The sequence below is a fragment of the Bolinopsis microptera genome, chromosome 11, assembly GCF_026151205.1.
Source record: "Bolinopsis microptera isolate Bmic1 chromosome 11, MBARI_Bmic_1.0, whole genome shotgun sequence".
In the NCBI taxonomy this organism is placed as follows: Eukaryota; Metazoa; Ctenophora; class Tentaculata; order Lobata; family Bolinopsidae; genus Bolinopsis; species Bolinopsis microptera.
The window spans coordinates 7,465,120-7,480,468 of record NC_087082.1 but is presented as its reverse complement, the minus strand read 5'-3'; the positions used below and the strand labels follow the sequence as shown (position 1 = coordinate 7,480,468).

At 38.5% G+C, this 15,349-nt stretch overlaps 1 protein-coding gene across 1 annotated transcript in view; it reads left to right on the top strand.

Moving 5' to 3' along the window:
- Window positions 1-836: 836 nt before the first annotated feature.
- The window catches only part of LOC134823014 (transcription factor E2F5-like), a 50,451-nt gene continuing 35,938 nt past the window's right edge, over window positions 837-15,349 (top strand). The window contains exons 1-4 of the mRNA XM_063834322.1: window positions 837-956; window positions 8,420-8,535; window positions 14,652-14,851; window positions 15,022-15,097. Of these exons, the coding sequence (XP_063690392.1) occupies window positions 879-956; window positions 8,420-8,535; window positions 14,652-14,851; window positions 15,022-15,097 (470 nt within the window). The 5' untranslated portion in view covers window positions 837-878. The remainder of the gene's footprint in view (window positions 957-8,419; window positions 8,536-14,651; window positions 14,852-15,021; window positions 15,098-15,349) is intronic.

Genomic DNA, 15,349 nt, shown 5'->3' with positions numbered 1-15,349 from the left:
AATAGTATCAACATCGTTAGAAATTCAATCAAATTCTTGCTTTCTTTGCAGTACATTGCAAATCGTATCGAAATCTGTAATTATCACTAGCTATAAAAATTGCATCTGTATGATCAGATTGGATCAGATCACATGTTTTCCTTGTAGCATGAACTGACCCTTCTCAAACACAGTGGTACCCTGTCATAGGAGTACTGTCAAGCATCACAGCAGCAAAGGCGTTATATGAGAACATGGTCACATGATTTTGTTTGGAAAACAAAGCTTGCATCTTGCTCATGTATACATTGAGCACTACAGCAAGGGATCATGTATCAAGTCAATCCATCCCTTTAGTCTATACATTATGAAGCGATCTAATTCCACTATATCTAACCGAGAATCTGCTTCTACTAATCAAAAACGTCTAACCATTGGACAGAAGAGAGAAGTGATCCAAATGTCGAAGAGCGGCAAATCCTCAATCCTCATCTTCAGTTGCCCAACACTTTGGAATCAGCAAGACAACTGTTTGAAACATCAAGAAGAAATGAGCAGAACTGGACAGATATGAGATCACCTTTGGTTCCCCGTCCCCTGCTTGTCGTTGAAATGTCCTTCTACAGACAGCGTCAACCAGGCTAAAAAATAACCTTTTTAAAAAAATAATTTTCTCAAAATAATTTTGAAGAAAAATTCAGGGGAAATGGAATACCCGCGCGTAAATCGGGGGGTTTGTGGTAAATCGGGGGTTTGCGGTAAATCAGGGTTTTACTGTAATCCGTCTTCATAATCACGATAATATGCTATGCAATTTCTAAACATTTTATTAAATGTCATGACATTCTCACGTTATTAGGAGGAATGTAAAGGGAGAAGGGCCATGTAAAAGAGCACTGATGACACAGCCAGCCAGTCCTCTTTCCGCACGATACGACAACTACACCAACATCAAGAGATCCATCATTAACTCACAGGTCAGATTTGAATATATAGTCTATTAATGCTTTTCATACAAGTTACAACAAAGTCTATATGTTATGTAGCCTGGGTTTGTACAGGCTATTACCCGCTTGAAATATTTCCATCACGATACACAATACTGAAATATAATATAATTATTTTGTTTGTGAACTTTTGCAAAGTTACTCAAAATGCCCCATTCTCATTAGACAAGAAACGTCCATAATGTTAAGCTCCGAAACCCACAATCAAATTCACGATTAAATGACTGTATGTTATAACATAAGACTGTCAATTGTCAATGGAATACTACTGTCAAGTCCAGCAATGGCCATTAACGTAGGGAAGGAAAAAAAAACGGTAATTATACCCAGCCCCATATGCGACTGAGATTCTGTAATTAATTTTTTGTACAGAATCTTAGTAAATCACTTAAGTAAATCAAGTTAAAAACGATTCCAATGTCTGAGCTAGTACTTTATTCAATTTTAAACTTAACACAACTCCTAGTATTAATTTATTGCCCTCTTCAATCTTTCGAACTCTAACGTAATTCACCACTTCTGATAAAAATTGGAAAGTTGACCACTTATCTGAGGATCATGTACAGTAACTACCCTGAAGTATTTTGTTAATCATATCAGCAAAATTAATGAGGTGATCGTGTGATTCAACACCGTAATGGGGTTTTCTCAACGGTATCTACCTGACCCCATTTAGTGAACAATATTAACACACTATGCTGGGGGGCTATGCTTGATATATCGGTCATCTGAGTAAGTTACTCAGTTCTAGTTACTCAGTGAGTAACTAGAACTCCATTTTACACACCCAGTTCATTAGAGTACGTTGTTGTACGCAGGATTACACAGGATTACACAGGATTACACAGGATTACACAGGATTACACAGGATAACACAGGATTACACAGGATAACACAGGATTACACAGGATTACACAGGATAACACAGGATTACACAGGATTACGCAGGATTACACAGGATTACACAGGATTACACAGGATTACGCAGGATTACACAGGATTACACAGGATAACACAGGATTACACAGGATTACACAGGATTACACAGGATAACACAGGATTACACAGGATTACACAGGATTACGCAGGATAACACAGGATTACACAGGATTACGCAGGATTACACAGGATTACACAGGATTACACAGGTTTACACAGGATTACACAGGATTACACAAGACCACACAGGATTACACAGGATTGTATGATACAGATACAGTGTACCACTTACCAGTACCTGAGTACCTGGGTGAAAGTGAGTAATGTAAGGTTAACCCTAGCAAATATCAGGGGGATTGTCCCCCGGCCCCACCCCCCCGGCCCCTTGAATGACAGTATATGATTACATAGTACATTCCAAGAATAACAAGACAAAATAGGGTTACACAACATGTACTACACGATACACTATCTGAGTTATGGTATCTGATATAATACGAAATAGAATATCACTGGATAGCTTGATTCTATATTATTACATATTATATTTTCAAATTGGGTAATTTCTCCAAAACAAATTACTTCTGGGGGAGCAATTAATATATATCTTCTCCCCATACTTAGTTGTAACTTTGTGGTAAGGTAAATTTAGCGTATTATTGGGTCGCAAAATTAAATTTTTTAATGATTTCCGTGAAAATCGCCTGTACCACAACATTCATAAGCGAATCTACCGAATTAAAGCAATACGGCGCGGAGGTAGGTCCTACTCTTAAAAAGATATGTTACGTTACGTGCAGGTGTAGTAGCTAGTAGTTAGTGGCTAATATCTCCAGTTGTAGTACACCAAATGTACCGTGTTTATTATAATGGTCTCACTCCTCACGACACACCTGTGTACTATGTAGAACTGGTAGTGTTCACGAGACACTGTCAGTGCGGTTAAGTGCGGTTATTCCTTACTTTCTTTTTACTTTCTATAATTCACATGACACATTTGGGGGTTTATTATATTGCTACTAAAACCATTAAGGGGGCCGGGGGGGGGGGGGGGGGGGGGGGGGGGGGGGGGGGGGGGTCTTCATCAAAATTCTCTCGAAATTGACTTTATAGTTGTTTCTGATAAAAGGGAGTAATATCTACCAGCTGCTTTCGGTCCCATGGAAAAATATTGTTCCTAGCCGAAATTATCGCCGGTCTAAGGTCAGCGCTTATGTGTAATTGTATTGCGCGAGCGATTTTCAATCGCAAATTCTGAAAATCGAGTCTAAAAATCTATATCCTCCTACATTTTTTGAGCAATCACCCTGAAACTTTCAGGATATGTTCTAGGGACCATTTAAAAAAGATCGTTCAAGCCAAAATTTTGAGATAGGCCTTTACAAATTTTTTATTCAATTTTGAAAATCTTGGACCTGAAAAAATCGTAAAAAAACGAGGTCCAAGATTTTCAAAATTGAATAAAAAATTTTAAAGGTCTATCTCAAAATTTTGGCTTGAACGATCTCTTTTAAATGGTCCCTAGAACATATCCTGAAAGGTTCAGGGTGATTGCTTAAAAAATGTAGGAGAAGATAGATTTTTAGACTCGATTTTCAGAATTTGCGATTGAAAATCGCTCGCGCAATACAATTACACATAAGCGCTGACCTTAGACAGGCGATAATTTCGGCTAGGAACAATATTTTTCCATGGGACCGAAAGCAGCTGGTAGATATCACTCCCTTTTATCAGAAACAACTATAAAGTCAATTTCGAGAGAATTTTGATGAAGACCCCCCCGGCCCTCTTAAACGCATTTACCATTAATTGTTACGGCCAATGACCATTGACCACATACATTTGTTGGGGGAATTATTCCCGTAGGTTTGGGTTTTATTGGCTGCCGGACAATTCCACCCAATTTGGACTTTTCCTAGATAGGGTAGCTTGGGAAAATAATTGTAAACCCAATCAGTCGATACTTCAATACCCAATCTTCACTAGAAATCTAGAGACTACATGTAACTATGTAAAGCATAATACATGTACATTGTACATGTAAATCATCACTTTCGTGGATCTGAGAACACCTGCTATGTATAGTGGCCAGGTAAATCGGGTTTCCAAAGTTGTGACTAAAGTCGTCTATTAATTACAATCTTCTGGATTGATGCGCCGGTAATTCTTTGTAAAGATCAGAACTCCACAAAATCAATCAACTTAAAACTTGGCTAAACTGATGTTTAGTGTATTATAAAAATGTGATTTGCTAAATTGTAATATGTGTAGATTTCACACGTCCCTGTATTAAGATAAATCAATTATACGGCAGTGTGGTGTAGCTTGTGTTCTAGATCCTAACCCTGTATTTTTACAGAATCACGCGTGAAATCTGAGTATATTTAGCGTACAACGTTTAGGAATACTTCCAATATTTCGTATTTAAAAGTGCGTAAATGCTTTGCCCGCCCTGTAAAGTTTTAACAAGACGTTTAACAATTAACATTCGTAAATCTAATTTTAGCTGTAATACTAATAATGTGGAAATAGCTGAGTTCTTTATTGGAAATTAGAGTAATTCCAGGAATATTTTCATTTTTCAAGCAAGGTTGTGAAGTAAGTGGGAAGGGGTAAAGGGATACTAAGTTTACAACTCCTTATATGGGCACCACGTTGGTTTCTTCTGCTTCCAGTTTTAAGATCGTTATTCAACGTGTTAGCTCGTTAAGCAACGTGTAAGTTGTACAATGATATATTATGAGTATAACGAGTCATTATATTGGTACTTTAATGGCAGGGAAGTACGTGTGTTGTTTATAACTAAAGTAATAAGTAAACACTGTGTTAAATTGATAATTGAGGACTGCTAGGGATGGAAATGTTCAGATAGAACAAAGTGGAAAATTAAATTAAAACACAGCTTAACTCAATTGAGATCTAATAAACTATTTTATGAATCTTAGTACTATGTTTACAGTACACTACAATGTAAATTTATTTTGTGTAGGATTAGTATAGACACGTTTGAAATTTTTCTTGTTAGTAGTAAAATGCATAAACTATAGAGATAATAGCTAAAGTATATAGCTATAATAACTAGAGGCTTGTAGAGGTCATCATTTAGGTATGTTAGTTTTCAGTACTATATTATTACATTTAATCTTAACAACTCTCCCACAAACGCACAACATACGTGATTAAATGTTACAGATATATATTGGCTGCTAGCCAAGCAACTGGTAATATGCATCTTTTTTTTTTTTTTTTTTTAGAGAGGCTGGGCCATGATAGCCCACGAGAGGATAGCATTGAGATGCTCTGCCTACCTCTGGGGTGTGGCAACCTTGGGGAAGGTTGCCGGTGAGATCAGAGTGATTGGTGGAGGGTGGTGTAGGATGTTATATGAGTCAAAATGATACGCTTAAATGCCAGCTGGGTTTGGAAGAGTAAAACGAGACGAGACAGCATATGAGATAATACTTTAAGTCACCCCGGTCTGATCCAGCTCTTCCGGCACAATTAAGCGTTTGGTGCGGTTTGTGAAATTGACAATTGTGGTGATGTGTTGGTTGTCGAATATGTCATTGACAGAGAGGTAGTAGTCCTGGAAATATTGACCTCTAATTTGGGCAATAGCCGGACACTGTCCAAGGAAGTGTGAGACAGTTTCCTCTCCGTCCCCGCACATAGGACAAGCACTGGTGTTTGATTTGCAAATGGTGTGAAGGTGTTTATTTAGGCCGCAGTGACCCGTGATGAGGTGAACTGCAGTTCTGTAGTCTTGTCTGTTGTTGCTGAGTGTAGTGTTGAGGTTTTTGATGATTTTGGCATGCTTGTGGCCGAGTGTCAGTTTGGTGTGTCTGGGACCGTCAGTTGACCAAGTTTCCTGATTCAGTCTGTTGACTTTGTTGTCGATGCATCTGTAAAACTGCATAGTTGTTCAATGTACACTATTACATCATCAAGTGTGTGTGTGTGTGTGTGTGTGTGTGTGTGTGTGTGTGTGTGTGTGTGTGTGTGTGTGTGTGTGTGTGTGTGTGTGTGTGTGTGTGTGTGTGTGTGTGTGTGTGTGTGTGTGTGTGTGTGTGTGTGTGTGTGTGTGTGTGTGTGTGTGTGTGTGTGTGTGTGTGTGTGTGTGTGTGTGTGTGTGTGTGTGTGTGTGTGTGTGTGTGTGTGTGTGTGTGTGTGTGTGTGTGTGTGTGTGTGTGTGTGTGTGTGTGTGTGTGGGGATATTTTACCCACTATTACCTTTGCGAAATTGTGTAGTTTAAGATTTTATTCCCTAGTACTTAGTTTGATAAATGATTGTGAACTGTGTACAGTATAATGAGTAACGACAGTAAATATTAACATTCGAAAGTTTCAGTAATTTCGTGTTGCGGCCTCATTATTGCGTAATATTCACTAAATTTCGCATAATTGAAACGGTGAAAAGGTCATTCAAACAATGTATACATTCAATCAAATCAAGTGATGCAATTGGCAGACCACAATCAAATTTTTAGTGTTGAAATTGGCAGAGCACAATACATTGCTACCAATAATTTAAAACTTTAACAATCAAATATATATACAAGTTTCAAAACACATGATCTACTCCATTATAGGGGCAGGGATAAGGTTGATGAGACTTCTGATAGATGGATCTTATGTTTGGTGTCCACCTTCTTTCCTCAGAACCCTCGTAGAGCAATAAGAGTTGTTCTCAAGACTCAACTTTGCAAATCTTATCCTCGTTCTCACATGCCTTACTACATCGCAGTATCTCTCCTTTCTTTTTCTGGCTATGAGGTCTTTTTTTGCTATTGAGGTCTGCTACTCTGTTGACGAACTGCTTACACTCTTTAGACATTCCTCCAGATGTGAGGAATACAGCCGGGGCGAAGGTAGCCTTCTCCACATTCAACACTCTCTCCAAGTACTCATCCTTCTTCTCATTTCGTAAACTTCTTGAAGGGTCTTTGTCCTGTTTGATAAGCAATTGGGGTGTGATACCCTAATGCCAAGAAAGGTCTTATCAAATGGAGTCCAAACTCCTTTAGCAGATACGTCAAGCCGAGCTTGGTCACCAGCTATAGTCTTGGGATTGAGGCAGTCACCCTCGTTTACCTTCTGTAGCTGGGGTTCAACTTTCACATCATGACATACCTCACGCAGGATATTGGCCATTGTGTCTCTAATGTGTGGTCATTATCACGTAGCCCCCTAGCTACGCGTATATTTCGCATAATTTCAATGAATTTAAAGATTTAAATTCGTTATCGGTAAATTAGTACTTTTTAAAGTGAGTTTACCTACATATAATAGTAAGATTTGAAAAACTGAAGATGTCATCTGCTATCGGCTATTATTCAATCAAATTGCAATTTTGGAATAATCCGATTAAAATTCGCTGTTAAGTTGAAGATAAAGATATGTTATTTGGACATGTGAATACTACACATGATTACTACGGGTACAACCCCCAAAGTAAACAATTGGAAAGATGAGACCTTCAAGTCTATTTCGTCGATATTTCGAATCGTAAATGGATCGGAATCTGTAATGAATACTTTCACATGGATACCGTGGTTGTAATATCTAGAATGGCGGCCCCCAAAGTTGCACAATCAAAGTTCAGAGTCTTCGATTCAATTAAATCAATCTAGCGCCATGACTACGGCGGAGTTTGCCCAAGTTTCGTGTTTGTTCTGCTAAAGTATTATTAGTTTTGTTCTGTACGTAACGCGCGGCGACTGATCGTCATGAGAAAGCTCACTCCTTAACGCGCTCTGCTTGACAGATTGTGAATTTTGGCGGGAAGCGCGCATTGGAATTCGAGGGTATAGACAATCATAACATTCCGGGTTTCCAGCGCATCTGTTCCATCTCAACTTAGTAAATAAATGTTTTCCTCACGTAACAAACACTCTTCCCAATTAATCCCGTTCCCGTAACTATCTGCCCGATTGCTTCCCCCTGCGCACGCGACAACGCTTGCGCACTTTTACGCCTGTCAGTAACCCGACAAACTACTCACTTCACCTCTATAATCTCCACATAGATATCTCCAGCAACCTCCTTCAGGGTTGCCATCAGTGGCGAAACTTTGCTTGTTGGCGCCCCCCGCTCAGTGACGAAAAGCGCCCCCCTAAAATTTTTTGTCCCTAAAAAAAAAAAAAAAAAAAAAAAAAAGTCGGGTACTTTTTTTCTCGCCCCCCTACAGCTTTTTGCGCCCCCTGAAGCAAAAAAGGGTACCCCAAATATTTTTTTCGCGTCGGCCGAACGCTTAATTGGACAGGGAAATACACAAACAAGGCGTTTTTTCAGTGAAAGGGCCTAAAATTCAGGAAAATTGCGCCCCCTTTATACGGCGCCCCCCCGCACAGCGGGGTCTGCGGGGCCCTAAGTTACGCCACTGGTTGCCATACCCCAGAGGCAGGCAGAGCATCCTCGTGCTATCCTTCGTGGGCCATCTAGCATCTAGGTCCAGCCTCTCTTAAAAAATGTATTTTAACTGCTCTAATTTGCAGGTAAAGAGAAAACTGCTCTCAGAAGAACCTCAAGTAAAGTATGAGATAACTAACCTAGATGAGAATCCTAAATCTCCTCGAACCCCTAAACACCCCCCACTGCTACTTAATCACAGGTATAAACATAATAACATTGTGCTTTATCTCACCTGTCTAACTTTCACCTTGCTAAATGTTCTGGCAATTTTCCAAATAAAATAACATTGTGCTTTATCTCACCTGTCTAACTTTCACCTTGCTAAATGTTCTGGCAATTTTCCAAACATAATAACATTGTGCATTATCTCACCTGTCTAACTTTCACCTTGCTAAATGTTCTGGCAATTTTCCGAATACAATAACATTGTTCTGGTAATCTTGTTTTGCTCTTATGAGTGGGTCAATCATTTATTTTTAATTGTAGTTGACGAAATAGCTTACTTATCATTACCTTATATAAATGAACAGACGTGTCGAAAAGTCTACTACGGGTATATGGCCCCCAGAATATAGGTCGTTTTTTGAGCACTTAGAAACAGGTGTTAAAACTACTTCTAAGCATGTTTAGGGCTGTAAATATGTACATAATAACCCTTTAAATGTTTCTTGGGTAGTTGAAAATAATTATTAGGTTTTTAAGTGTACTTTTTTTTCACCTGTAAAAATACCATTTTTTAACAGGGCCCCCAGAATATAGGTCCAAACATCTGTTCCTAAGTTGTTCTAAAATTGTCACAGACAGTTATATGCAGTCAGAATATGTTGCTGAGACTGTATTGATGATGCCAATGGCTCCAGATACTAAATTGAAAAGGTTTAGAGTATACTTAATAGCAAAAAATCAAAAACTACGGCCCCCAGAATATAGGTATGCAAAAATCGTCCTCAAATACTCCACCTTCATACATTTTGATGATGCCATCTCTTCAGCATATGTTCTTTAACTGTTTCTCATCACTACCCCACATTCCTTAATGCTCAGGGTGACAGAGAAAATGCAGAATCTTGGTCGCTATTTTTTTAAAAAAACCTATATTCTGGGGGCCATATACCCGTAATGAGTAAAATCTTTAATTTTACTTGTTAAAAAGCTTTCATGCACTCATTTAGTAGGGATCTTAACTAAATACTTAAATAAGATTGAAGGAGTGTCCCTAGATATGATTGAGGGGGGCTGTTTTTATCTGTATCAATACAATGTGCACCTCAATGACTGTAAATCAGACATTTTTGGCCGCCAAATTTTTTTAAAGGCCTAACTCAAAATTCTGTCCCAAAACTTAAGGTCATGAGACAATTCTACGTTGATTCTGAAAATTTCATGTGAAAATATTGAAACCCTATTGAGTTCTATTGTTTTGAGCGAAGTCAGTTTGAGATATGGGCGATTTTGTTCATTTTTTGCGATTATTTGAACACAGAATCCACAGTTAGGTAGATATTGAGCTGATAATCATAGAGAATGTGTAATATATGCTTACCTTCCATATAAAGTTGGTTTCATTCAAAAATATTGATATTAGACCAATTTATGGACCAAAATCGATCAAATTTGGTGCGTATGCCCAAATATGGGCATATGGTTTTTGTTTTTATCCCATAACTCGGCCAATTTTTATCCAATTTTGATAAAACTTGATATGTGGGTTCAGGAGACTAGTAGCTACAAGTAGAGCATCCCAAAGCATGGTTTTGGGCATGTTCAGGGTTTTTGACCAACCTATATTCTGGGGGTCGTATAGACCTATATTCTGGGGGCCCGTAAAATTGTGGTGGCCATAACTTTTTTCCAAATTGTCAGTTTGCAGATGTCTCGATGAAAAGATAGCTTAAAATAATACTTATACTCATACCAGTAGTCTTAATGGCATGTGTTGGACAGATTTTTGTCATGACAATTTTTCGCCATATTTACCCCTCTAGAAAATGACAACATCGTTTAAATCTTTCGCTGTCATGACCAAATATACCAAAATACCTCATGTAGGTCCAAAATTTTTATCCAGAAACATAAGTTACATGTTTTACTCCAACCTAGCAGTAACAGATCCCATTAGTATCGCTTATCTTGGTTAGAACTGTATCCACTAACATGACCTATATTTTGGGGGCCACCTATATTCTGGGGGCCATATACCCGTATACCCTAAGAAATCAAAACCTCTTGGATTCCACCAGGGTAACATTCACATCAGGACAACGTCTCATGGAAGCTTTAACAAGATCTAGCCTACAGCAAACAAAATGCAATAAACAAAGTGACAGCAAATGCTATCAGTGCGATAAATCCTGCATGATCAAAAACATTTGCTACCTATTAATATGCCAAATATGTAATAAGTCCTACATTGGGGAAACTGGTACAGTGAAAGCAGGATTAATGAACGAATAGTGTGACATTGGGTTCTCAACCATGGAAATTTAGAAGTCCCTACATGCTGTTCTTTCTGGCTCCATGTGCTAGTTAGGGGTCTGAGGTATCCGAAAAATCATGTTTTGAGTACCCAAAGTGTTCTGGGTGCCAGGAATGAGGTTATTAAAGCGGCGAAAATGACCGATTTTGGACTATTTATGAGCTTTTTTGCCCATTTTTATGAGATAAAGAATCAGGAAAGCTGCTCTAGATGATTGAAATGGTTGATACCAATGAGGATACACCCAACACACATAAATATTCGTGATATATGTGATTTTAATGAGAAAAATATGATCTCAGGGCCCATTTTATACCAAAATTTGCCAAAACCACTCGCACTTGTCAAAGCTTCCTCATTTTAGACACATTTAATGATTATTATGGTATCTAACTTATGGTGGATCTGATAGGAGTATGTCTTAGCTTCATTTTAAGCCATCAATGAGCATGCTGGTGTGTATGAAAGTACTTTTATCCTCCCGTGGCCGTCCATTGATATAGTCTGGGCCATGCGCGCGCGCGCGCGCGCGCTTTTACAAACATGAATTTTCTCCCTCAGTATCTATCTAAATCTTTTAAAGACATGATTTGAATGCTATCCTACTCAGCACATGAGTGCTACAGGATGGTGAAAGAATTTCTATAAAAAATCGTTAAATGTGGAAGATATGAGGTCATTATATGTGTGTGCGCGCGCGCGCGCGCGCGCGCTTTTACAAACTTGATATCCTCAGTCCTTTCACATATACTGAGATTTTGTTTCAAACTTAATTGACTCTGAACCGAAATTGCCAAAGGAAACAGATAGTGTAACTCAGAAAGACCACAAATGTATAGTTTGTGAGATATTGAGGTTATACTCCAAATAATTTACAATGATGTCACACCAGAAAACCTCTATTTTTGGTATATTTAACCTCATATCTTGAACGCGCAGTACTGGATTGAGCTAAACTTGGTCAGGTTTTGTAGCCCTGACTATCCTCGATCATATGGAACAGGAATAAAACTGTTTAGATGTTCTATCTTAATTATATTAGGCACTTAGTTCTGAAAAGTGAGAATGTCATTAATACTGCTTTCACTGGGTAGGTTTAAAAGAAGTAGAGCCTGGGAACACTACAAATCAGTAAGGGATGGCAATAAATCTACGGCCATGGGGAAGCACTACCTAGAGGAGCATGCAGACATTTCAATGCCAAACATACCGTTTCGGTTTATAGTTCGAAAAAGATGTAAAGACTATGTGGACCGTCAATTGTGGCAGTCGGTTCTAATAAAACGTGAAAACCCAGAAATAAATACTCAATTGTCTGAGTCCGTAAATGAAGGTGATTGGATAAAATATACTTGGAAGTTAATGTAATATTGAACTTATAAACCTAGATAATTTTTGATTACTTAGTTTTATGAAGGAGCTATCTTGGTAAAATGTTTGTAGTACTGTTTGCAAAGACGTAGAATGTGAGCCCCACCTACAGACTTTAGACGGGGAGACTTTCTCAACAAGTACCACACTAACAGGAGACAATGCCCACCCTGACGTCCGTGCCAGGGGATTTTATCGTCCGGGACAGAACTCCTATTTCGACATAAAGTTTCTCAATCCCAATTCTGAGTCTTATCTCTCATCATCAACAGAAAAAATATACGAGAGAGCTGAGACTCAGAAGCGGAGGTTATACAACGAGAGAATTCTGAATGTAGAACATGGGAGTTTCTGTCCTCTGGTGTACTCTGTCACGGGTGGCAGCGGGCCAGAAGCGAGAACATTCTTTAGATTATTGTGTGAGAAAATAGCATATAAAACTCAACAAAATTATTCAGATGTTGTAAATTTTTTAAGATGTAAACTTTCATTTATTATCAGGAAGCTGGTTCTCCTGTGTATAAGAGGAACCAGATCTTCTGTCAATTCAGTTGACAAAAGTTGTGAAAGCGACTTTGAGTTCGCATGCTTTGTATCAAAGCTTAGCTAATTATGAGTCCTATGGACTCAATTAATTGATGATTCAAATCTGGTCGATATACATTGTTGTAAATTATATTGTTATATATTATTCTATTTGTTTTCCAAAAAAAAAGTACTATGAGGAATTGTTCACGGCTTGTTGCAGTGTGGTTTCTTTTAGCCGTTATATTTTATGTTTCTTTTGGAAAAATTTGTGATCGTTGTTGTGTTTTAAGATGTTATTTGTTGTTGTTATTTTCGTAGTATTAATAGATTATTTTAACATTGTATTTTTGCAGCTATGTAAGTTTTCAGTACGTCCTGTTTATGACAAAGGCATGTAGCCGAAACGTCGACAAAGAATTATGTTTTAACACACTGAGTGGAGACTCTCATTTCGTCAACTACAATCAAAAATAAACAATAACATTGTGCTTTATCTCACCTGTCTAACTTTCACCTTGCTAAATGTTCTGGCAATTTTCCAAGCATAATAACATTTTGCTTTATCTCACCTGTCTAACTTTCACCTTGCTAAATGTTCTGGTAATTTTCCAAACTTTTCCAAACATAATAACATTTTGCTTTATCTCACCTGTTTAACTTTCACCTTGTTAAATGTTCTGGTAATTTTCCAAACTTTTCCAAACATGATAACATTGTGCTTTATCTCACCTGTCTAACTTTCACCTTGTTAAATGTTCTGGTAATTTTCCAAACTTTTCCAAACATGATAACATTGTGCTTTATCTCACCTGTCTAACTTTCACCTTGTTAAATGTTCTGGCAATTTTCCAAACTTTTCCAAACATAATAACATTTTGCTTTATCTCACCTGTCTAACTTTCACCATGTTAAATGTTCTGGCAATTTTCCAAACTTTTCCAAACATGATAACATTTTGCTTTATCTCACCTGTCTAACTTTCACCTTGCTAAATGTTCTGGCAATTTTCCAAACTTTTCCAAACATAATAACATTTTGCTTTATCTCACCTGTCTAACTTTGACCTTGTTAAATGTTCTGGCAATTTTCCAAACTTCTGAGCTAGATTTTTATTCAATTCAGGTATACACCGTCGCTCTTAAATTTTTAAACACTGCGTGTAACATGACTGATGCAATAGCTAGATATTCTATTAAATATCTCATTAGGATGTTGATGAGAAATCAATTCATATGTTACAGATATAAATAGAACTATCTATATTTTTAGTCGCACATACAAAGGGAATTATCAACTGGCTAATATGAGGTTGACTTTAAAAACACCCTAAGTTACCACTAACTGGTTACTACTGTTGCCTAAAACACTTCCTACCCCAGGACCAACTGCTCAGATACCACACAGCTCCCTTTTAACACCTCCTACCCCAGGACCAACTGCTCAGATACCACACAGCTCCCTTTTAACACTTCCTACCCCAGGACCAACTGCTCAGATACCACACAGCTCCCTTTTAACACATCCTACCCCAGGACCAACTGCTCAGATACCACACAGCTCCCTTTTAACACCTCCTACCCCAGGACCAACTGCTCAGATACCACACAGCTCCCTTTTAACACTTCCTACCCCAGGACCAACTGCTCAGATACCACACAGCTCCCTTTTAACACTTCCTACCCCAGGACCAACTGCTCAGATACCACACAGCTCCCTTTTAACACTTCCTACCCTAGGACCAACTGCTCAGATACTACACAGCTCCCTTTTAACACTTCCTACCCCAGGACCAACTGCTCAGATACCACACAGCTCCCTTTTAACACCTCCTACCCCAGGACCAACTGCTCAGATACCACACAGCTCCCTTTTAACACTTCCTACCCCAGGACCAACTGCTCAGATACCACACAGCTCCCTTTTAACACTTCCTACCCCAGAACCAACTGCTCAGATACTACACAGCTCCCCTTTGGTCTCGCCAACAAAGCCCCGCCACAAACCCCGGCTACTCCCAAGACCAGTAAACGTCTGAGAAGCGACAGCTTCAGGAGTGAGAGGAGTGAGAGTTTTAGGAGCGAAAGAAGTAACAGTTACAAAAGTGACGGCTGTACATCACCTCTAGATTCACCATTTTACAGTGAGTTCTTAGGGTACAGATTTGCTCTGAGTTGGGACTTTGAATTCAATTTTTTTACCAGTTTGATTAAATACTCAATACAACTCGGTTTGAAATTGTCCTGATATTGATGCCATGGTATTTTGTTGTCATGTTGACACCACTACTTGTTGTCATGGTCACACTTACAGGTCCAGACAGCACCCCCTCGCTGAGTGGGGGTAGTCGATGTAGGGCGTCTAAATCACTCGGAGCTCTTACCGGCAGGTCAGATTCCTTATGTTATGTGGTTAATTTCTGTATCAATATGGTCTGTGATTGTTTTGTTAATATGGTCTGTGTTAGTATGCTCTGTGGTTGTCTTGTTACGTGGTTAATATATGGTATGTGTCAATATGGTCTGTGTTTACATTGTTCCGTGGTTAATTTCTGTGTTAGAATGGTCTATGTTTGTTTTTTGGTTAATATGGTCTGTGGTCAAGGTGTTCTTTGTGTTATTTTCTCACTTCTGTGTCGATG